The 25,048-nt window shown below is 38.2% G+C and overlaps 1 protein-coding gene across 1 annotated transcript in view; it reads left to right on the plus strand.

The window, feature by feature from the left end:
• LOC134791690 (protein singed) overlaps positions 1–25,048 on the plus strand; it is an 83,227-nt gene that overhangs the window by 32,135 nt on the left and 26,044 nt on the right. The window contains exons 3-6 of the mRNA XM_063762791.1: positions 1,713–1,821; positions 9,072–9,219; positions 11,942–12,127; positions 14,261–14,489. Coding sequence (XP_063618861.1) covers positions 1,713–1,821; positions 9,072–9,219; positions 11,942–12,127; positions 14,261–14,489 — 672 coding nt within the window. The remainder of the gene's footprint in view (positions 1–1,712; positions 1,822–9,071; positions 9,220–11,941; positions 12,128–14,260; positions 14,490–25,048) is intronic.

The raw sequence follows: 25,048 nt of genomic DNA on the forward strand, positions 1-25,048 counted from the left end.
GACGATATAATTATCTGTTTTTAACCTCTAGCGTCCCAGGGTCCTAATAAATAATACAAAATGAAATACATAAATTGAAATGATATTTTTTTCTATCATTCCATTTTTAAACAAAACAAATTACATACATATACATATACCCATCATATTTTGATTGATTCCATTCAAATTACAGTACGATTTTTCCATGTATGAAATGGATAGAGAGGCCGCTATAGAGCTTGATTCAGACAAAAAAAATATAAAGTGTTATTTCAAGCCTGTACTTTTATACTTTGTGATATAATTTCCACATCAAGCATAGATTCAATATTGGCTTTTTACGTCTAAACTAAAGCTTCACCTGTACCACATATCCAAATTCGAACTCCAATTTCCAATGGCTCTCGAAACGCCCCGTCATTTACCGATAGGGTGCGAGCGACCCTCGTCAAGGTCTCACAGCTGAGGGGACCAAAAATCAATACGGGGGACGTCAGGTGTTTTATGGGGCCCGACGAATGTTATTTTCTGTGTCATTTACGCTGGCCAGATCTAATTTAAGTATATACGTGTTGACAAAAACCAGATGGACCACCAAATGGCACTATTAGGGTCACATAGACAGAGAAAAACAAAGATAATTTTCTTTCCTTAGAAATGAATGGCACTGGAGTCTTTATTTTCAGTGACAGACATGGGGGGGGGGGTGTATCTGGTTGCTGCGTGTTAGGGCTGAACACCGCGGGCCGGATTGGACCGCTGTCGGCGGGCCGGATTGGAACGCTTCGCGGGCCGGGGTTTGGAGAGCCCTGAAGTAGATTACTAGAGCATTAAATAAAGACTATGTATGCCGACATAAAACAACCTTAACGGGCACACGCAGTAGAAAATGAATATGTAGGTAGGTACGTTTCTCAATTATTATTTATTATATTATATCACTAATAAATTGTTGAAGCTCCGCGTGTCTCTAATAAAGTTATTACTTAAATTGGAAACGGCAAGATAGCTTCATCTAAAACTTCTCATGGTCGTAATGTAGATTGTACTCGTATTCTATAAAATAGGATGATTTATGATAGATATCTTAAGACAAGCCATTAAGAGCGACAGTCGGGTGGCTGCAATTATGATACAATTGCAAATGTACCTTTATATGTATATCTTGGGTATAATTTGCGATACATTAATCTCTACGTTGCATCGTTAATCTCAATTGGAATTAGATTTTAACGGTCGTGATATGATTTTGATTACAGATAGTTTCGAAAGTTATACTCTAGTTTTCTATGTATTATTTTATGACTTGAGCTATAACTTCTTAATTAAAACATATGATTCTAAATTATTAACTAACTTGCAAGGAAAATTCAAACCACGGAAACTTTTTGTGATGATACGAAAGTTATAAAGATTATATGTTACCTATGTTACCTATGTATGCCATGGATTATATGTATGCAATATGCATATAGATTACATGTTAGAGGAGTTCCGTGGATTCCTCAAATCCTCATGTACCTTATCGTCATCAGATCGACCTTCCGTACCCGTAGTAGTATTGCCAACAAATTTGAATTCTGAGCTCTTGTCATAATGTCCATCAAGACCGTGAGGAATTCCTTGTTTGTTGTCCCTGTGTCAAATCTGATTTATTATACTTACACTGAGAAGATTTCTCAAAATAATTTCAGTTGATTTGTACATTAATATAATATGTTTGTTTTCAGGCATGATATATCTTCGGTCACACTTGGACAAATACTTGGCCGTGGATTCATTCGGAAACGTCACCTGCGACTCTGAAGAAAAAGAGGCGGGCAGCAAGTTCCAGATCAGGTTAGTCTTTGTATCTAATCTCGTATCTTGTTCCTTGGTAGATGATAATATATGATATGAGTATGTAGGTATTATAAATTATAAGAATGATCAAAGCAAATAAATGGCCCCGATTTCATTATCTGTCTTGACGTTACTCGCATAAAATTCTTCTGTAGATATATATACTTAAAATTGTTCTTTTATTGGCTCAATCTTATAGCTCATATCAGTCATATCACAATTATTGATTAAATCCTCCATCTTTTATAAAGTTCTGGGGAAAAATCCAGTTAAAGCTGGAAACAAACACGGTACCTAACGTGAGATGATATTAGTCTTAAGTATGAACCTATGTTGCATGCAGCAATTTCATAAATTTCCTATGATCAGACTCACATAATGAACACCCGACTCGATGACACTTGCACATTTTATAGTGTATTTCTTCTCGCTGACGCCTCTTGTCAAAGCGCAAAAAACTATTGAAACTAGATAAAATTACAAGCGTGCTGTAGTAGTATCGCGTGTTTGTACCAAGTACCAAGCACGATGCACATCGAATGTTCACGTGTCGCATCGCTTTTCTAGTGTGTACTTGTATCGATAGATTAAAATGTCAATACAACAAAAAGTTGCAACTCCATGGCATAATCATCAACTTTTTGTCCGCCATAACTCATGTCATCTTGCCACCGGAAATACATTTTTTACCCCTTGCAGAATACTAATCCGCCTGACTCACAGGAAATGGTTTTAATATATAGCCTATACGATGCAGCATGGCGGCGCTTGCAAATTACGATAAAAATGAGGTTTAAAAAAAAATTAGGCACCTACAAAAACTACTGCCTTTTGTAATTTTATACTAATACTCGTACTTATGAAGTGAATTAAGGCGCGATTCGGGAAATGAATTAGATATTCACTAGATACGAAATAGTAAAGATATGTGACGTTCCACGGCAAAAGGTACCATTGCCCCGGCTGAATATTGGAGCGGCGTTAATAATAGCGTAAGCGTCAGCCGCCATTAGGTACCTTTTGCCGTGGAACGTCACATATCTTTACTTCATATCTAGTGAACCTCTAAATCATTTCCCGAATCGCGCCGTTAGAAACCAGCAAAGCTTTTCTAAGTGTCTAACTACTTTAGTGATCGATTTTAAGTAATTATTTAGGAAGGAAAGATTATTCTAATCAATTGTGTAGTGTAATAAGTATTCATCGTCAGCATATCAGCCAGAGGACGTCCACTACTGGACATAGGCCTCCCTAGGCCCCCAAAAGAGTGCCACAATGACCGGTCTTTCTTTGCCCTTTTAGCTATAAAACTAATAATTTATCTATTGCACCTGCAGTAACTGAAGCTTTTACGATTATAATTGCAGCTTGATTGCTTCAAACGGGTAATAACGATGATATTATTATACCTTTCGATTATGCTGCTCAATTAAAGCGTTTCAGTGTAATTAATTTCGTAATAAGATGATGAAGCTATTACCATACGTTGCATTGGTTTTTTGTGTGTATACCTAGTTATTCAACATTTCTATTATTGCTTGAGTGACAAAAGAATATGAGTATTTTCTTATGCTTATAATATAAAATATGTAGATATTTTTTTGCGAATTGTGGAGTAATATTTGCATTATTATGTAATTTATCTCAGTTGCGTGAGTAAGTAATATTAGCTTTAATATAGGTACCTACATATAGATATAGATACGTGATTGTTCGAGCTATTAACTACATTTCCATTTCTTTTAAGTTAACTTTTTAGTGGCAAGATATATTATATATAGCGACTTAATATATTAAAACAAACTTTAACAAAAAACAAACAAGTATATAGAGATCTTTTGAAACACAACCCACTTATTCAGAAGAAATCACAATTACATATTAAGATGTTCCGTGACTTGCACGAAATCCAGTAGCCGTAATTACTTTCCTTATTTCTCTTAAAGACTGTGTATACTTGTTATTGAGAGCAGACGATATGAGTCAGATTCGCCGATATAAGTAAACAAAGTGAGTGACTCAGCCAAAGTTCGAAATAACTTGGTGAGAGTAGCTTGGGGAAATGTGTCACTAAATGTAATTTAGGTACCTACCTATTTAAGGGAATACTGGTATGATATTGCCTAGACTTGCTATTATGTCGAGTATAATGACGAAACCGAGACGAAACCCGTAAATATTAAAATATACACGTAATACACGAGTATAAATTATTTTTCCATTTTAATATGTCAGTCAGAATGCATGAATTATCCATACTTTTATATTTTTGATTGAGATACTTGGTTATTAATTGATAAAATGACAGTTTACGGTATATGGCAAAATACGAAGATATACGTGTAGGAAAAAGGGGTAAAAACCCTTATTTTTCTATCACCATAAAAAATCTTGCTCAGTTGACTTTAACTCTTCATTACGGAGTTAAAGCCCTTAAAACAACGTTCAACCCGATCGATCTTGAGCAGACAATCTATAACCACACTAGGGTGTCATAGGGTCTTTATCATACTTACAATATAGACCCTATTTCAGTAACATAAGATACAAGTACTAAAGCAAGTTTCACTGTAACTTTACAATTTAACTTGAACTTTATACCATTGAATCTAAGATAGATTATGCCATGGCAAGCATAGAGAAGTGTTGTAATTTGTAGGGAAGCGTGCCAAGATTATGTTAGTTCAAGTAATTTGTTTTATTCCTCATCACGCTCGAGATGTGGAAGTTAATGGTGATAATACAATAGGCAGGGGTTTGCTGGCGGTGGCATATTGTATTGTATACAACTACCTATACAATATACCACAGGCCAGGAATTGCAAACTATACTGTATTGGTTTGTCACTTTTGAACCATAGGCATTAGAAAATTTAAAAGTAACAATAGCTATCATTTAGGTATCTAAAAGTAGGTACGGTATATACTCTATATATAGAGTATATACCTTTACTGATTGCTCGATTCAAAACGTTCAAAAGGCACACTTGCCGCTAATATCGCTGCAATTCGTGACATTTTCATGCACCCTAATGTCAACAAAATGTTAAGAGGTGCAAACCGCAAGCCTTGCAAATCTGACATTTTGGTAAGATTTATTGCTTTCTCATAGGCAGTTAAAAGACTTACATACCTACCCAATACCCATATTATATTAAAAAGTTTGGACATAGTACAAGTAGAAAGAAAATTTTTATGGTACCTTTCGAGCCCATCCTTCGAAATTCCTAAAGCCACCTTTTTCATATTCGTGAGTGAAGTGAGAAATGATAAAGTTTGCAGAATTTTGCTGCTTTTAATTAATAGTGGATTCGTTTCGATTCCTTTTAATTCGTGCTCCAAAAAGGCTCAAAGGCTTATCGAAGTCTCGAATTCTTACCATCTCTTCACATTTCACCTAGATACATCTCAAATTCATAGTTAAGCTGGTTCTATGCGTCCCACGACTCGCCTGTGCTTAGTTAGTAAAGGGAACACGACCGTTGGCTGACTCTCAACGCATCCTAATTAGCCTCGGGTGCTTTACACTCCCTGAGAGTTTATACAAGACCCATTGTCATTCCAGAGATTCAGAAAGGAGACGCTCTGCATTCTGGAGGCTGCTTCAAGCGTGTCTGTTGTGCCTTTTGTCAGTGTTGGTCCTAGTGAAAACAACCATCCCCGCAAAACAGGATAAGGCTAATGGAGGTTTCAGTTTACCAGGCAAATAAGTATCGTTCGTCAATAATGTAGTAATTAATGTAGGTAATAATCTAATTCGTAAAAGCTAGTCTCGAATAACTTCTTCGTCAGGAGCTGAAAATGATTGATTTTATCGTAATTAAGTTTAGTTTCTAATAATATTATTGTAGTGGTAGCATGTTGTGTAGTTAGATACCTATACTTATTATATAGGTTATGAACGGAATAGATTTATGTATGAGCTCTTAGGTGCCTTAGGCTTACAGTACCTACTGTTGTCTTTTTCGACAGAGGCATTAAGTAACTCTAAAATATTACATTTATCCAATTTTGAGGTACGTAGGTACCTCAAAAGTGATGTTATAATTTATTATCAACGAACGTACCTACATAAGTTACGATTCGGCGTTCGACATCATAAAGCCGATAACAATCGTGTAATCACTCTTATTAATGAATTTATTTACAAGCCAGGCTAATAAGTCGTCTTGTTAGCGAGAATGCAGCTTCGTTAACACAGATTGTTGACGGCGCGCGTTCCCGTAACACAAAACAAATATAGTTGTGCTTATTTTTTATGGCAATTTCGACAACAACGGTAACGAGTATGTACCCGTAATGTAGGAAGGTACAGTTGTTCATCAGGCAATATGCGCTTAGTGATTCTGATTGGCACATAAAAGGCATTTTTCCCCAGGCTAGTAATTTCTCGGTAACGATATTTAACCGTGTTCGGTTATCAGTTTCTCTACCATCGGGTAGTATTGGTTTTCCGTTTTATCTCATTCAACGTAATGTTTTTCTCAAATGCATAAGAAGTCTGCAAATCATGACGCTTACGACGGACATCTCCGTCAACTATTCACCGCTGAGTGAATTGCAAGTGCATGTCGATATTGTCGATGTTTCCTAGCCTGGGTATAATCATTCCGGATCATTTCCATCGGCACATGATTACGGATTGAAATGAAATTGCTATTTACATATATAAATAAATACCTATTAATTTACGGTAATTAGATTATAGGCATACTTAACATAATAATAACATTATTCGTATCACGTATGATATTGGATATTCGTAAAAATAGGGAAATAATATAGGTACCGTTGTCCCAAACTGGCATTGTCCAAATACCGCATTACCACAACTTCCGACATCCTTTGACGGCAGCCAACAATGCGAACGCTCCCACGTCGGACAGTCGTCCCTTTCCCATTGTATTTCTTGTTTGGGCGCTCGTTTCACGGCAGATTGGGTTTTATTTCCTCTCCAGCACAGCTTCTTTCGCTACAAGCTTGAAACGACAAAGGGATTTTAATCTCGGTCTGGATTGTTGCGGTAGGTTTGGTTGTCACTATTTGCAGACTCTTTAGGACTTCTGCCTAAAGTTTTTGTTTAGAAATCGAAGCGCCAGGCGCGCGGCGCAAGTTAACTTTTCAAACATTCAAAAATGGGAAAATGCTGTCAAATATCAATTTAAGTAATTTAACCAAACAAGAATGCAATATACTTAATTCAAGTTTAGGTCATAGTTATTGATAGATTTAAAGCTAAAAAGCACAGAAATAGGTATACACCATTTGGAATGATTAAATGTATGAGTTTTTTTTTTCTATTTCAGGAATATGTCCATAATATTATTTAACTTACAATGATAACGTGATGCTAACCTACTGTGAGTAAATAGTATTACATATGTACAGTCAACTGTAAAAATATGGGTGTAGACAATAACTTACTCAAAAATATGTCCCATAATAGTTCTTAATTCTTAATTGTATGGGATATATTTTTGAGATGATTGGGTGTTAACGCATATTTTTTCAGTTGACCGTCCATATATAATATGGATAGATAACTTTAAAGTTTTGACGCTGATCTAGAGATTTTTGTAGGTATAAATCAGATATGGCTGCACAATAAGATTATTCATAAATGATATAGTTTGAAGGGCAAGTCACGTTTCGCAACCATGCCGGAATAATCGCTTTATGTCTGCAAGTGTGAAGCGGCGAAGACAATGGCCTGATTGAATTGTCGTTGCGTCTGCTGAATGTTTAATACAACTTATACAGGCGTGTGCACTTTAAATGGTGCACGTTCTCTCATTCAGTTTACAATACAAGCGAGTTCCTGTGTGTACGTTATAAGGTAATCACCTTAAAGTTGTTTCTTTCCGTTGTAGGTAGTGGTTTAATGATATGTTCAATATATAAGTCAAGATACCTACTTAAAATTAAATCAATTTTTTTTCACCTCAGCAGCTTCTTAAAAACAGTGAGCAAAATGACATTCAAGTGACCTTTATAGTCAAATGTCATTTTAACATGAGGGGTCTAATACATGTTCGAAATACTTGGGTTTTATTATCTCTGTCCCTTTCACACTGTTAGCAAAAAGAAACAGACAAAAAAAAGTTAAAACGACATTCAACGGTATATTGAGGGTTTATAATAGACCCCCGAAAACTTCAGACCGCATCGTTCCAAACCACGTACGAGTATGAATTTTTAATAATTAGTTAATAAAAATAAAGTTTAAGATTTGATAAAAACTGATAAAATACTATAATTTAGGTATTTTATTGTTCAATTAAAATAATGAACTCACAAAATACACAGATTATCACGCAAAATTAATTATTTTACTTTTAAGAATTTCTATCATACTTGACATGACAAATAGTACGTATCCGCAATTCGGACCGTATCCTACAATGTTTTTTTACAAAAAAAAAGTTTTCGATTGAAGTGTCAGTTGATGTTCGTTATTTCCATATGATTTTACTGAAATTTATTATTACGTTTTGTTTTTGTGTTCGATTGCGGTAATTAAACTTAATTGTTTGTAAGTATATCTTAAGAAAACATGAGTGCAGAAGGATTACATTTTTCAAGTTGTCTAATAGGTATGTTCTCACTGCTCAGGTGAAAAATTTTGTGTACTACACGAGATCAAAGTTATTTACATCTCGTGCGCTTTTGAGTCCCTTACTACGCTCAAGATTCTAAATTAGAAGAATCTTTCGCTTGCACGGGACTCAAAATAAACACTCGAAGAAATATCAAACTTTGATCTCTTGTTGTACAAATAACTATTTTAATTTTCTTTTAATTTATGAATCCGGGAAAATTGTCTATGCACCACTGCTAATTTTTCGGGATTCATAAGTTCAAAAGAGCCACCCTACTCGCCTGATCGTGATCTAAATCCAATGGATTATAGTTTGTGGTCAATCTTAGAGACAACGGAATGTGGTACTAAACACAAAAGTAAACGCTCTAAAAACAACACTTACCAAAGAATGGGACAAAATATCCTTGGAGGAGCTGCGGCATTTCGTTGAAAATTTTAACCAACGTTTGCGTTTGTGTATCAAAGCGAAAGGAGCCTATTTTGAAGACAATTATTTTTTGTTGCATAAAAAGACTGTAGCTTTAATTATTAACTTACTTTGTACTAGTTACGTAAGTATATAAAATAATTAGAAAAAATGTTGTCAACGTATTTTGGGGCCAGCCTGTATTTATACCCTCGCCTAATATTAACCTTATTGTTCCAGCGTGTCTGAAGACAACAGCGGGCGCTGGGCGCTCCGCAACGTCGAGCGGGGCTACTTCCTCGGCTCGGGCTCCGACAAGCTCGCCTGCAGCGCCAAGGTGCCCGGCGACTCCGAGCTCTGGCATGTACACCTCGCGGCACGCCCCCAGGTATTACCCTGACTTATAAATGGGAGAATATTCGGGCTAATTAACGCTAGACAGCGCTAGACTATCAAAAATCAAAATATCTTTATTTGCTAGAATATGGTAACAAGGTAAGATCTTATGGTTAAGTTTTCCATACATATTCAACCTGCATGCAGGCGTGCAAATTATTTACAGTTTTATTATTATTTAATATGTCATTACAAATTCTAAACTAAACATATAATATTAATGTCAAAGAACTACATACAAAATAATGGATTAAAATAATAATAAATAAAATATAAAATCTTCCGTAGCATAGTCTATCGCTGACTACTAGCCCCGCTGAAGAATATTTTAGGGGCACATGCATACATATATATGTATGTCAAAGTGTCACAGAGTGCGTCGAGAGTTCACAATGACCTAAGTATAAGTACCTATTCCTATTACAATTACCTATATAATAACGATCCGAGCGCATCACTGTAAAATTTTGTCAAAATTTCAGATTTACTAGACTTAAATAACCCATAACTTCCAGGCGCAGAGCCAAGTTCTGCAATATTAAGTAGCTCGACTTCAGTAAGAATTTCTAAGTATCAGTTTAAAATTAAGAAAAGCAGTGACGTGTACTATCACGTTCTCGAACATCTAAACGTCACCCTATCATATCTCCGGTCTACATCTATCTAATCGTCACATGCACACTCTTGCGTGTGTAAGCCGCAGGCGATATCAGATTGAGATGTCGGCACGTTGGGATGGGTTTACACCTACCGTCCAGTATTCATCTTTAGGATTAGGACACACATGGCGACTTTTTGCAGCGATTCAGTGGCGATACAGTTGCGATGCTGTCGCCCGTCATATGTCATATACCGTCGCAAACGTAAACACGATTCTCCATCGCTACTATTGCGCTACTAAATCGCTGCATTAAGTCGCCGTGTGCTAGCTCCCTTCAGCTCCCTTAGCTTTGCAAGAAATAGACGACTAAAAATGTTGGATTGTCTTAGTTCAATTATGTGTAGTACTAGTAAACAATGTAAGTCGAGCTGCTCCAGTATAAATAACTAATTTTATATGTAAAATGAGTACATACTATTTTTTAATCTTACTTGTTTTATGGTCTAAATAACCTACCTAACCTTCAGTTTAATAGAGTATACAAATCAAATGAACTAGAAGAACCTTTCAGTTTTGTAGCCATGGTGCGCTTTGTCAGTTAAGTGCCAATATGTATCGCGTGCACCATTTATGACTCAATTATTAGGCCATAAACTTTGTCTAGACATCTTCTGTCGTAGTAATAGTAATGTGCAATAACTACACGTACCTACTACGTAATTTGACTTACGGTATGTCGACATAATACATAACTGTTGTTATTATTAACGCTCCGTCAGTAATTTAAAATTAATTATAAAACAGAAAATATAAAAATTCCTCTTATGAAGGAAAAGCTTGAGCGACCTTTTTGTTATTTGTTGTTGACGCGGATTCATGTTGTATTTACTTCAAAATTCAGTGACTGAACATTAACAATTTATGTGTGACGCTTAAGACTCGTACTATTTTGTATATTGGCATAAAAATCAGACTAAGTACATATTGCAATATAAAATTATCTCATTGCACCCACCTAAGTAAATTTCTGTTTGGCCCAATGGTTGACTGATAGATAATAAAGATAGCCTTAGGCATTAAGTCTGCTTTTTTATACTTTCTATTTTGTGCAATAAAGTTAAAAATAAATAAATATTGTTAAAAAAATTATTTCTTCACAAATTGGCGTTCGCCACTCGTACGAATGTACGTGTATTTAATTGCAGGGATAGAAGGACCTATCATATTTTTATTTATTTTACCTACATTAGCTAAAATCTCGCGGGATAACTGACAGAAATGCGTGCGTGTCTCAGTCGTCTGCCATGCGGTCGGTGTGTAGGTACCTGCCAGTGCGTGACAACGACGCATGCGTTGGTTTTTAATAACTATTTCTTTTGCGCATTGACATTTAATTAAAACTGCTGAACAATCGGCGTCAATTAATTATCTGTTATTATAAGCAAATTCCGCAACTTGAATATATCTTCTAGCTATCATGAGATTATATTCTCAAGTGATTGAGTTCTACCTTCTAGTCATTGCGTATTATATATTATATGAAACCAAAGAGAAACGAAGACGACTGTATAATTGCGAGTATTATGTAACGCCTTAAGTTTAATCAAGGTTGTGTAATACAAGTAGTTGTTATTATTTCGATTCGCTGTTCAATTCAATTCAATATTTTTATTCCGAATAATTCAATCCATGTTAGTGTTAGTACATAGCATAAGAAAACTTTTACGTTAGTGACAAAAACAAAACAAAAATAAAACGCAATAAAACTACCCATATTTGCACAAAATGTTGTATTGACCAAATTAATATCTACGTGTGTTGTTCAGACAACTTCAAGATACATAGGTACCTTACTAACTACTCTTTTCCACAATAACACACGGTATTTTCACAACATTGGGTCGTACACGTACAGGTCATGATAGACGCGCTTAAAATTTATTTTCTCAAACATACCCGGAAAGACTGACTTTATGTTCGTGACTATAGGCTCCTATCACTTGCTTCGCCGGCAACCCCTTGTTTCCCGGTCTCAGTTATGTTCATTCACTCATCTTTATAGACAATTTAATAGCATGCTAGTAACCAAAACTAACGAAAACATTTTTTCCAGATGAACCTCCGCTCAATTGGACGCAAGCGCTTCGCTCACCTCTCTGAGACCCTGGACGAGATCCATGTGGACGCCAACGTGCCCTGGGGCGAGGACACGCTCTTCACCCTCGAGTTCCGCGCCGACGAGGGCGGCAAGTACGCCATACACACGTGCAACAACAAATACCTGAGCGCTGGAGGGAAGGTGAGGATTGTTTCTTCTGTTTGGAGACGCTAGCATTTCCCTAAACTCTCTGAGACCCTGGACGAGATCCATGTGGACGCCAACGTGCCCTGGGGCGAAGGTACGCTCTTCACCCTCGAGTTCCGCGCCGACGAGGGCGGCAAGTACGCCATACACGTACAACAACAAATACCTGAGCGCTGGAGGGAAGGTGAGGAAGACTTCTTCATTCATTTGTTGGCAGCCTGGTAGAAAGTCTTAGATTTTTACAAAACAGATGACAATTCACCTGCACAAGCTTCAAGTCAAACAGACGTTGATATAAAGGCCTGGTTGGTAGTCTGTAGTTAAGTGAAGTCACTAATTCTTTGCTTGAAAAAGTCTTGGTTGGTATGCCGTCCTCTACCAGAGATCACAAGGTCATCACTAAATCTCCATAATCATCTAAATAAGACGCGAAAGTGAATTTAGTATTACAGATAGCACGCAGACTATAAAGATTATGACGAATTAACAAACAGCTAAAACAACTGTTATTTTCTCCTAATTAAGAACCGCATAGTTATCGAACAAAAGAACTATTCATACCCATCAAACCTATATTGTTATTCTCGCATATGCATAGTCACAACCTCATAAATTTAGCATTATCAGCACTTTCCCACAAAGCCGGCCTCGATTGAACCGTAATACATACACAAATATCCATTGTGTGATATCTCTCAGTCCCAGTTACATCGATACCCATAGCAATTCTCTCCAATAATGTGTAAATACGTCTCGGTCGACTCCAGCGCAGCTGTGTCAACTGTCAGGGCGACGCTGCGCCAACGAAGTAATGCAAATTTGTGATAAGTGGCTATTCCTTAGTTCTATTCTATTTCTGGCTATGTATACTTATTTGTAAAGTTGAAAAATATGCCTCCCACGCTGTCAGCTTAATTCTTTCGAATAATGGATTACTGCAGTATACTACTTCTTTGAATTTATATAAACTATTAAACCGACTTACTCGTAATAGTAAAAGGTCCTGCTTACCTGAATCCAAGAAACAATACCTATGCCTGGTTTTTGAAATATTACTCTTTTACGTTACATTTTGGTCTTATTGTCTTCCTCATCTTCCTGTGTATGTAAAATCTTGTATAAATTTCATAAAATTTTACATATAGGTACCTAAAACTTCCAATAACCAACCTACAAAAAGACGTTCGATTAGCATTGCCATTAAGCAAATATTTCAGGCCATGATCATTATCATGATACTGTGAGTGCATCTTAGCAATCTTGCCTGACCTATTAGGTTTTTTTATTATGTGTAGTAAGTACGCGCGTGTCAGTGACGCATAATTTTCACCGAACACATCCGTTTCCATGCATGAAGCACATTTAAGATTTATCTAGTTTCAATTTGTCGATTATACTCTTAATAATTTTGTAATGATGGAAACAATGGAGTTTTTAACCATAACAATTACATTGGTGTTGATAATCAAAGGCATAAACGATGCGTGGCACGAACGCGGCAAACGATAGAATGTTAACAAGCTGTTTATTGTTTTCTTCCCATGGGACTACATTAGTTTACGAGATACAACTGACAATACGGGGTTAACTCATAACATCATATGGAGTCGTTATGAATTGTATTCAGCTAAAGAAAATGTACTAATAACTAGGTTGTCTGTTTCTAATGCAAACTCTCAGATAAGCATATGAGTTCTAAGCTAATGTTAATGGGATGACATTCAATCAGGTACTTTCTCCTCTTTTTCAATCTTGATACAAACTAAATAACAACGTACTTTAAAATCTAAGGTGCGGTTTACTCGACACAATATAAGTTTCAAGAAGTACATGCGTAGTAGCAAGGACCAAGAGCGTTTGGGCACTGATAATAGTTACCATCATTTCATTGAAAGGTTGAAAGAGTTAATGTTTCAATATAGGTAGATCGATTAGAATAGATAGGTAGATTTTATTGAAATGTACTATAACCTCTGACGAAGCCCTAAGACCTGTCCGTCCTCGGGATACCCAACTGGCGTGAAGTGGCGCAGAATAGGGCAGAGTGGCGCTCTCTTGTGTCAGAGGCCAAGATCCTCTTTGGGTCACTGAGCCAGTGAATTATCTATAATCTCTCTTTTTCAACAGCTCCTGGACAGCTGTACCCCCGCCTGCCTGTTCAGCGCCGAGTACCACGCGGGAGCGCTGGCGCTCCGCGACGGCACCGGCGCCTACCTGGCCCCCATCGGTTCCAAGGCCGTCTTGAAGACGCGCTCCACCGCTGTCACCCGCGATGAGCTGTTCTCTCTGGAGGACAGCTTGCCTCAAGCGGCGTTCGTGGCTGCGTTGAACGATAAATACGTCTCTGTTAAACAAGGTATGTTTCTTTTTATGTAGTAAAATCTGTGTTAGCCTAAGCCGTCTTAGGCCAACCTGGCTCCCATAGACCCCAGGCAGTATTATCACTGCCAACATAATTTGTGTGATATCGCCAGCTTTCTTCACGTTATCTTATGCGCACTTGAGGTAATATCCTACCCTCTGCAATATTTTGTAATTCTATTAACGTGATACGTATTAACGTTTTCCGATAAAAACAATAACTACTTAATAGTAAATAAATAATCAACTGAATCAATAAAACGGGGGGAGGCCTTTGCCCAGCAGTGGGACAAAACAGGCTCTCAATAATAATAATAGATAATCACCTTACATTCATCTTATTTTCTTGAATGTTAAGAGAAATGAATCACTTAAAGATACTAGAGAAAGTTGTGTGCCTACAATTAGTGGAATATCTGGAAAAAAACAATATTTTACCTTGTAAACAGTCAGGCTTCAGGAAGAAACGTAGCACAGCAACTGCCCTTCTCGATGTCGTCGATGATATCCTCGCTGCTCAGGACAATGGGAATGCCACAATCCTGGTTCTGCTAGATTTCTCACGCGCTTTCGATACAATCAACCCTTTGTTATTATTATCGAAACTGACGTACTACGGATTTGACACTAAGGCAATAAACTGGTTCGCTTCATACCTTCGCGAGCGCACCCAGCAGGTTGAAGTACGAAACTCGGAGGGCTTATCCTTGGTCTCTGAAAGGACTACAGTCACCAGGGGCGTCCCTCAGGGATCTATTTTGGGGCCCATCCTTTTCATTTTATACAGTGCCGACATAATAAGCTATATCAACAATTGTAAATGCCACTTATATGCTGACGACTTACAAATGTATATTTCGTTTAAGCCTGAAAATACTAATTTAGCCATTACAAAATTAAATCAAGATCTCAATCAGGTTGCATACTGGTCTAAGAAAAACAGTTTAGTTCTGAATCCTTTGAAATCAAAGTTTTTAATACTAGGTACCAAAAATCAAGTGGCAAATACAACACTACGCAACCCACAGGTCCGTATTCTAGACGAAATCATTCCTCGCGTGTCAGAAGCCAGAAACCTGGGAGTAATTATGGACGAGAAACTGCAGTTTGAGAATCACGTTCTAGAAATTACGCGTAATTGTTTTTACCGCCTCACAGTTTTATACAAGATTCGGAACTATTTAAGTGTAGATATGCGAATAAAACTTTGTGACACCCTTGTATTGTCAAAACTGAACTACGCCGATACGGTCATTGGAAACTGCTTGTTATCTCGTGCAAAAACTCAGTTACAGAGGCTTCAGAATGCCTGTGCCAGATTCTGTTTTCCGATTCCACCAAGAACACATGTAACACCGTTTTTAAATAGTGGCAATATGCTTAAGATGGAGGCCCGTAGAAAATTACATTTTGCTTCACTCTTGTTCGGGATTATGCTGACCAAACAACCAACTTACCTCTACGAAAGACTAACGTTCTCCCGTAAACACATAAGGCAAGCCCCCCGCCTCATCTGTCCAAGGCACAGGTCGGCTAGTTTCCGTGGCAGCTTCCGGTACGCAGCCACGCGGTGCTGGAACAATCTCCCACCACCAATAAGAAATGCCAGCTCACTATACATGTTCAAATCCAGACTGAAACTGCACCTACTCAAGGAACAAACGATCCCCACCTAGCCGACCTATACCTACCTACATCCACCTGTATTTGTACCGACTACTGTGCTTTAGAGTCTATATATTTATTTATGTATTATGTAAGTATTTATTCATAAACATGTCTCATTTTTCTTATTTTGTTATTAAATTACCATGTCAACCGCACATTCTGTTGTATTCTGCTTCGGTTTTGTTTTTATGTTCTGTGTTGTTTTGTGTTTGTTTTACGTGTCAATGGGTACACTGAAAATCAGCGTCGTAACACTGTTCATGTGCTGCGACACATGCTGAGTGTTATCCTTTTTGGAACCTCTCGCAACACTGTAACTTCAAATTTACCTAGACTTAAGCATTTTTTAATGTTGTTGTGTATGTGTGTTTCCAATAAAAGCATCATTCATTCATTCATTCATTCACTTCTACCTAATGCCGGCAGAGCTAATGAAGCAACATGTAGCAAAACAACTAGATCGAAGTAAGCAATCTAGATGCTATCAATAACCCATTGATTCCGTAATTGCGGAACCAGACGGGCAGACGTGAAAGTTAATTGCGATTGATTGTAGGGGACTGAGGGAAGCGCATCTGTTTCCTGCAGATTTACGTAAAGCCTTTGTCTAATGTCTGTCAATCACTACACGCATTGAAAAGAACTGCTACTACATTTGCTTATTATGTTACTAAGTTGAAAATGAGACGTCCCGGTTTCAATCTGTACCTATGCCTAATGATCACCTGTATTTTATTCGTGGATGATTTCTATGTAAATCTTTTTTGTCTTATCTTGAACATATACACTTGGTCTGTGTACATATAATAAGAACTGTTTGTATCTGGATTAAATCTTACACGGAATCAAGTTGTTAATGCACCTTGTGTTATTGTACAGATTATAATGTTACAATAAGAGTTTCAAACATGTTCCCTGTAAAGGCTAACAACCATGCAAGAGGAGGTTTGTATCCAAACCTACGGCCTCTAGTTTGAATCTCGACAAAATCCAGTGTACATGAGTGTCCTATTTGCTAATCTCATGTTTAACTAGTCTGCAATTCTAAAAGTTTCAAAAACTTGCCACTTCACCCAATTTTCATTAACAATAGTTAGCCAATCCAGAAGAACATTCCAGGTATCCATTGTCTTACTTTTAAAGGCATTTATGCAATCGAGGCTTCCATCCGATTTCACATTGCACCGAATTGTTAGTAAACAAGTCGGCGGCAAGTCGTCATCTCTACATCTCGCCCAGCGTCCACTATTGTCTCGAAATGGTCTCGAATGTGTTTGCATTTCTCAAGATGCGTTTATGCTTCTTCTCCGAACGCGATAACGACGTATTGTTGTGGTTCCACTTAATAACATTACTGAATCTGTTGTATTGTTTGTATGAAATGCCTTTTAAATGGAAAATGGCTTAACTCTGGAGAAATGCCGTTCTATTCGGATTGAAGTATCGTGCGGTGAAATTATTATGTGGGAACGCGGTGTTGTGGTATCGCATACATTATGTTTTAGTTTCACCTTCGTTGGGCTTAACTTATAAGCGGAATGTATATGTATAAGTTAAAAAAAAATGTTTATGTAACTTAAAACTCCGGTAGCAATTCTTATCTAGGCTTCTCTAGGTTATATTTTTGACCCCTGTGAAAAATCTCCAATCTGATGTCATGTCAACATTCCTTCCCACGTCGGAAATCTTAATCTCTCATTACAAAATCGACGCGGCACGTATATGCAGCTACATGAAGCTCATGTTTTATTGTTTATCGTTAGGGATATACATCTGTCACGTACCGATAAGTGTGTAAGTGTGAGACAGACGTAAGTATCGATAAACGTTATAAACGCGATCATACATTTGATAACAATTAAGTAATACAATATCCAGAATAAACCATTACTTTGCTCAAACATACAACCGATGGTTTTCGATCATTCAAAGAAATGAATATTTTAATTCAATTCAAAACTACAGCAACATGCAAACCCTTATCTCAGGCGGCTGGAGAGGAAGCTATAAATATGCAAATAGAGACAAGTGGACGAACAGCCTTAGCTCTGATGTTTAGTCACGCGCCGCCGCTTCTAGCTCACGACTCGATAGGGAGCGTATATAGCCTGTAAAAGTACAAGTAATCCCAGTGCTTGCACATAGGACATGCAAGGCTGTCAATGAAACTAAGAAACTTCTTTATTGGCGAATATTATTATGCGTTATGGGCGAAACAGTGGCAAAACAGCTACTTCAATAACCTCCTCCTTTTGAGATCTGGAAGTCGGTTAAAAATGACATTTACTTTCTACGCATAAAGATGCGTAGAAAATGAAATAACATTTTACTAAACCTACCTACCTAACTAGACCTTCACAGAAAAAGTTCTGTGAAGGTCTAGTTAGGTAGGTAGGTCTAGTAAGTACAAAAACAGGTACTCCCCGTGCTTCTGTATGTAAATGCCAATAGTTGAGTGACCGCCTTGCCCTCCCTGATGTGGAGTCACGAATGTCACGATCCAAGATCCAATAGAGTTACATGTTCTAACAGAAGATATATGTACAAGAGTTATAGTTCCGTAAAACTGTTTTTAATTTTGAAGCGAGTTTTGCCAAAGACACAACCCTTGATTTTCTTTTGAAGATGATAAACGTTTGGATTTTGAGTTTGGTTGGAGTAGAGTGGACTCTAGACTGGTATATAATGGCGTCCAAGCTCTGAACCAGCTTGGAAGGCAAAACAGGGTGCAACTGGTATCGATCCCAGGGCACGAGGGATTCATAGGCAATGAAAATGCAGATGAACTCGCCAGAGCCGGATCTGTAAGTAACCTTATAGGTCCGGAACCATTCGTGGGGCTCTCACAGGGAACCATCACAACGGCTATTAAATACCATACCAAGACCAAACACCAGGAAGAATGGGATAGTCTGACGGGTCTAAAGCATGCAAAGCTCTTTATGCAAGGAATAGACTCCGGCTGGAGCAAAAAGCTTTGGAAACTTAGCAAAAGACAACTCCAAATCATAACGGGGGTGTTTACTGGCCATTACGGGGTCAAAGGATTTCTGGCCAAGATGGGACACTCTGACAACACCGATTGTCGTATGTGTGGCGAAGAGGAAGAGACAGTAAGACACTTAATGTGTGAATGTCACGCCCTCGCCAGACAAAGAATGAAGGACTGGAGCAGGATACCTGGAACCAAAGGACTTTAAAACGCTACCCATGAGCTCCATCATCCGACACATGGATATGGTGGGAAAAGCTCTTGAGTAGTTGACGGATGTCTTCTAGGGGGTAACTGCACAAAAGATCCCTATGGGTCGAAGTGTATCCACAAGGGCCCCCGAAAACAATAAGATAAGATAAGAGTTTGGTTGGAGACATTGCATAAATCGAAATCCTCATTAAAAACGGGTCCACTTAAAAAGTTACGCGATTGCTTTGGTTTTTGAATCAAAGTGTCATAATTAACCCATAGTACACTTCCTTTTACAAAGCTCTGTAGGAACTATATATAGGAAGAATGAGATCTACCGTTCTCACGTCACGAAACACCACATAACATGGGTTATTAAACTTCAATGTTTTCATTATTGTAAACAAACCATAGGTCCTGTAAACAACTAGCAACTAGCAAGTGTTGGCCAGGGATTATGAACCGCGGTATGCGAGTAAAATGTTAACGATAACGATCGCTTTTCGTTTATTGTCGGCTTAGAGCGGCTCTCCTTTGTGTTTACAAAACTGCTTACTAATTAGCTTTCCATTGCCTTCTCTTGCTAATTTTACAACTAGCTACATATGGAAATTAGGATCAACATCAGCATATACTTTTCTTTAGTAATTTCGTTAGAAAATGCCAAATAAATCGGAGATGTTGAAAATCACGGCAGCCAGTTGCACAAATTTTATTCTTGATGAAATTTACACGTCACATCACACTCCGTAATCAAGCATATAAACCTAATTCACGCTATAACTTAAGGAATATAAATAGTAAATGGGTTATTTTTATGGCTAAATACAATACTTACAAGAATTCAAAGTTTATTTTACTTTTTCGTCTTTGTAAATAATTATACTGGTAGAGAATGCCTTAAAAGGCATTAAGTCCGCCATTTGTACCTTCATGTGTTTTGCAATAAAGATTAAAATTAAAATATACATATTATTAAATAAAATCTAAAGTCGATAGAGTTTCTAATACCTTGAGTTATTTTGTTATACCTATAGTCTGTATCTTTAGGTATTTAAATAAAAGTAAACAAACAATTTGTAAATTTTCGGGTAGTTACATTTATTGGTTAACCAACCAAATACAAAACCGCCTGGATCAGTCACTGAACGACTTGACTTTAATCTACATTATTTGATCATGTAATGTTGTCATCTACCCTCAACTGGCTTAAGGAGCTATTTGAGGGTAGATTTTGTTTACTTTTATTTAAATACCTAAAGATCAGAGTTTCGGAGTATAGTTAAGACCGCACAGTTATACCACCGGAACGAGATAAGCTTTATTTCGATGTTAGTTTCTTTATTAAATCTGTTTAACGTACGCTCGTACCATGCGATCATCTACCGTTATGCTCTGGGATAATAAAAACAATACACTTGACTAAACTTTCTTACCTTTGCTGTGAATCACACATAGTCTCTTTTGATACAGCGATAAGATCTTTGGCATACCAACAAGTTACCAACCTAGGAGAACTGCCGTTATACACGCATTTACGAAGCTTGAGCCTACATATAGTACATATAAATAACCTTCCTTCCTGCAAAGTCATGATGGATATGATGATGGCCTATCCTCTCACTGTTGACAAAGAAACTAGATAACAGTTATCAACCACTCTTTGGTTTAATCTTTCTATTTATTCCGTTGGCTGACTAATCTTCGGCGATTCATCGGGGTAGTCGTCCAAATACGGTCTAATTAAGGGCTTAAGGAATGATGATGAATGCCAGTATCTTGCCATAGCAACACGTCGCGAGATCGCGACTGAGCAAAAACCGCGCAGCGCATTGTGCGCGCTTTCCCGCGTTTCTCTCACGGATGCCTGCGCGCGAGTCGATCTACATCGTTCATTCATTATATCATACGTAATTAAGCCATCTTAGAATTTGGGAAATTGGTGTTTCCCCAAGTACTAAAATCATAATTTTCACGAAGGCGTATACGACATTGGGAACTAGGTAAATAAGGTTCTGAGGATAATTCATTTTTATTTGTGGATATTAAACAAAGTTACGAACGCGTATTTTTCAAAACAGTTGAATTTTCAGAAGAGCTATGACCACAAATCTCACCTCCCGTTTCCTTTGAATACTACTTATCTAGGTACATTTTTAACCCCATTGAGTCATGGAAGTGAGCATCTAAAGTTCCTAAGTAATGATTATGAACCAATGATATCCAATGAAACAAAGTAACTGAAGTGATAAAAGCTCAGTTAATTACTGCTCGGTCATTGGCACCTGATATCACTAACGGACTTTGTTGCATAGCGTAGAATGTAGACAGTAGGTAACTAAGGGCTGGCATTTGAGGCCTACATTAGGACGATTTTGTGAAGTGTACATTTATATTAAACCCAGTAATTTCCAACTTACAAACTTGCATTTACCAACCCCGTACCGTACATATATGAGCTGCACATCACTTCTGCGATCGGTCAAATTTTTTATGCTATAACTCAACAAACTATAAAATCTGTACAGTTTAACTCAACGTTCTCGACGTTCTTAACGTTCCAGTACAAGGCAGTCGTTGAATTGATTACCACTATTACCAGTAAAGCTTGAACGATAATGTATTTCTTTGTAACGCATAAAGCGTCTTATCGAGCGCGGCGCTGCGCGGGCGACGCCCGCTCTAGCCGTGCGCATTAGGGCTGTCACAATCACAATAGTTCAAAGGGCCTAGCGCGAAAAATTATAATCGGAATTTCGTTATCTCTATCGCTCGAATATGCAAGAATGACAGAGAGACAGATAACGAAGATTTCGATTTTCGCGGTAGGCCTTCAGTTACTGACATGAAACTAGCAGCAATCAAACCTGAATCGCTAGTGTACTTGCAAAGTGAGTTTTGACTTATACTACTAGACAACGATGAAAGAGCTTTGAAAGAGGCGATAACTGAATGATCTTAGTTGTTGCCTATGACAGCACACGGAGAAAATTTTAAGTAGCCCGCATACGGAAAATACATGGAAAAATGATACAACATGACGTTTATAGCCGGCACAATGTTGCGTACGTAGTTAAGCGTAAGTAGCCGCGCTACTGATAAAAGTAATTGGTACGGCTACGTAATTTACCACTGGCACGTTTTCCTACGTACAATAAGTAGGTAGGGTGTTTGCTACTTACAATAAGTAGCTGTCGATACGCCCAAAATTATCCATGAAAGCACGGTGTATATTACGTATGTGTAGGTTTGGTTAGGGTCAGGTCCAGTAAATAATTGTATTGCCTACGTATTTACGTATGCCGGACAGGTACTGTAGTTGCTTAGGTAAAGTATATAATGGTGCGGCCTACGTATGTACGTATGGCGACAGGTAATCTACTTAATCAGGTAAAGTTTATAATGGTGTGGTCTACGTATGTACGTATGCCGGACAGGTACTGTAGTTGCTTAGGTAAAGTATATAATGGTGCGGCCTACGTATGTACGTATGCCGGACAGGTAACGTACTTGATCAGGTAAAGTTTATAATGGTGTGGTCTACGTATGTACGTATGCCGGACAGGTACTGTAGTTGCTCAGGTAAAGTACATAATGGTGCGGCCTACGTATATACGTATGCCGGACAGGTACTGTACTTGCTCAGGTAAAGTACATAATGGTGTGGTCTACGTATGTACGTATGCCGGACAGGTACTGTACTTGCTCAGGTAAAGTACATAATGGTGCGGCCTACGTATGTACGTATGCCGGACAGGTAATGTACTTGCTCAGGTATAGTATATAACGGTGCGGCCTATGTATGTACGTATGCCGAACAGGTAACGTACTTGTTCAGGTAAAGTATATAATGGTGCAGCCTACGTATTTACGTATGCCGGACAGGTACCGTACTTGATCAGGTAAAGTATATAATTGATCGTTGAATTGATTACCACTATTACCAGTAAAGCTTGAACGATAATGTATTTCTTTGTAACGCATAAAGCGTCTTATCGAGCGCGGCGCTGCGCGGGCGACGCCCGCTCTAGCCGTGCGCATTAGGGCTGTCACAATCACAATAGTTCAAAGGGCCTAGCGCGAAAAATTATAATCGGAATTTCGTTATCTCTATCGCTCGAATATGCAAGAATGACAGAGAGACAGATAACGAAGATTTCGATTTTCGCGGTAGGCCTTCAGTTACTGACATGAAACTAGCAGCAATCAAACCTGAATCGCTAGTGTACTTGCAAAGTGAGTTTTGACTTATACTACTAGACAACGATGAAAGAGCTTTGAAAGAGGCGATAACTGAATGATCTTAGTTGTTGCCTATGACAGCACACGGAGAAAATTTTAAGTAGCCCGCATACGGAAAATACATGGAAAAATGATACAACATGACGTTTATAGCCGGCACAATGTTGCGTACGTAGTTAAGCGTAAGTAGCCGCGCTACTGATAAAAGTAATTGGTACGGCTACGTAATTTACCACTGGCACGTTTTCCTACGTACAATAAGTAGGTAGGGTGTTTGCTACTTACAATAAGTAGCTGTCGATACGCCCAAAATTATCCATGAAAGCACGGTGTATATTACGTATGTGTAGGTTTGGTTAGGGTCAGGTCCAGTAAATAATTGTATTGCCTACGTATTTACGTATGCCGGACAGGTACTGTAGTTGCTTAGGTAAAGTATATAATGGTGCGGCCTACGTATGTACGTATGGCGACAGGTAATCTACTTAATCAGGTAAAGTTTATAATGGTGTGGTCTACGTATGTACGTATGCCGGACAGGTACTGTAGTTGCTTAGGTAAAGTATATAATGGTGCGGCCTACGTATGTACGTATGCCGGACAGGTAACGTACTTGATCAGGTAAAGTTTATAATGGTGTGGTCTACGTATGTACGTATGCCGGACAGGTACTGTAGTTGCTCAGGTAAAGTACATAATGGTGCGGCCTACGTATATACGTATGCCGGACAGGTACTGTACTTGCTCAGGTAAAGTACATAATGGTGTGGTCTACGTATGTACGTATGCCGGACAGGTACTGTACTTGCTCAGGTAAAGTACATAATGGTGCGGCCTACGTATGTACGTATGCCGGACAGGTAATGTACTTGCTCAGGTATAGTATATAACGGTGCGGCCTATGTATGTACGTATGCCGAACAGGTAACGTACTTGTTCAGGTAAAGTATATAATGGTGCAGCCTACGTATTTACGTATGCCGGACAGGTACCGTACTTGATCAGGTAAAGTATATAATGGTGCGGCCTACGTATATACGTATGCCGGACAGGTACTGTAGTTGCTCAGGTAAAGTACATAATGGTGCGGCCTACGTATGTGCGTATGCCGGACAGGTAACGTACTTGTTCAGGTAAAGTATATAATGGTGCGGCCTACGTATTTACGTATGGCGGGCAGGTACCGTACTTGACCAGGTAAAGTACATAATGGTGCGGCCTACGTATGTACGTATGCCGGACAGGTAACGTACTTGTTCAGGTAAAATATATAATGGTGCAGCCTACGTATTTACGTATGGCGGACAGGTACCGTACTTGATCAGGTAAAGTATATAATGGTGCGGCCTACGTATATACGTATGCCGGACAGGTACTGTAGTTGCTCAGGTAAAGTACATAATGGTGCGGCCTACGTATGTACGTATGCCGGACAGGTAATGTACTTGCTCAGGTGAAGT

This window comes from Cydia splendana, chromosome 6 (assembly GCF_910591565.1).
Source record: "Cydia splendana chromosome 6, ilCydSple1.2, whole genome shotgun sequence".
Taxonomy (NCBI): domain Eukaryota; kingdom Metazoa; phylum Arthropoda; class Insecta; order Lepidoptera; family Tortricidae; genus Cydia; species Cydia splendana.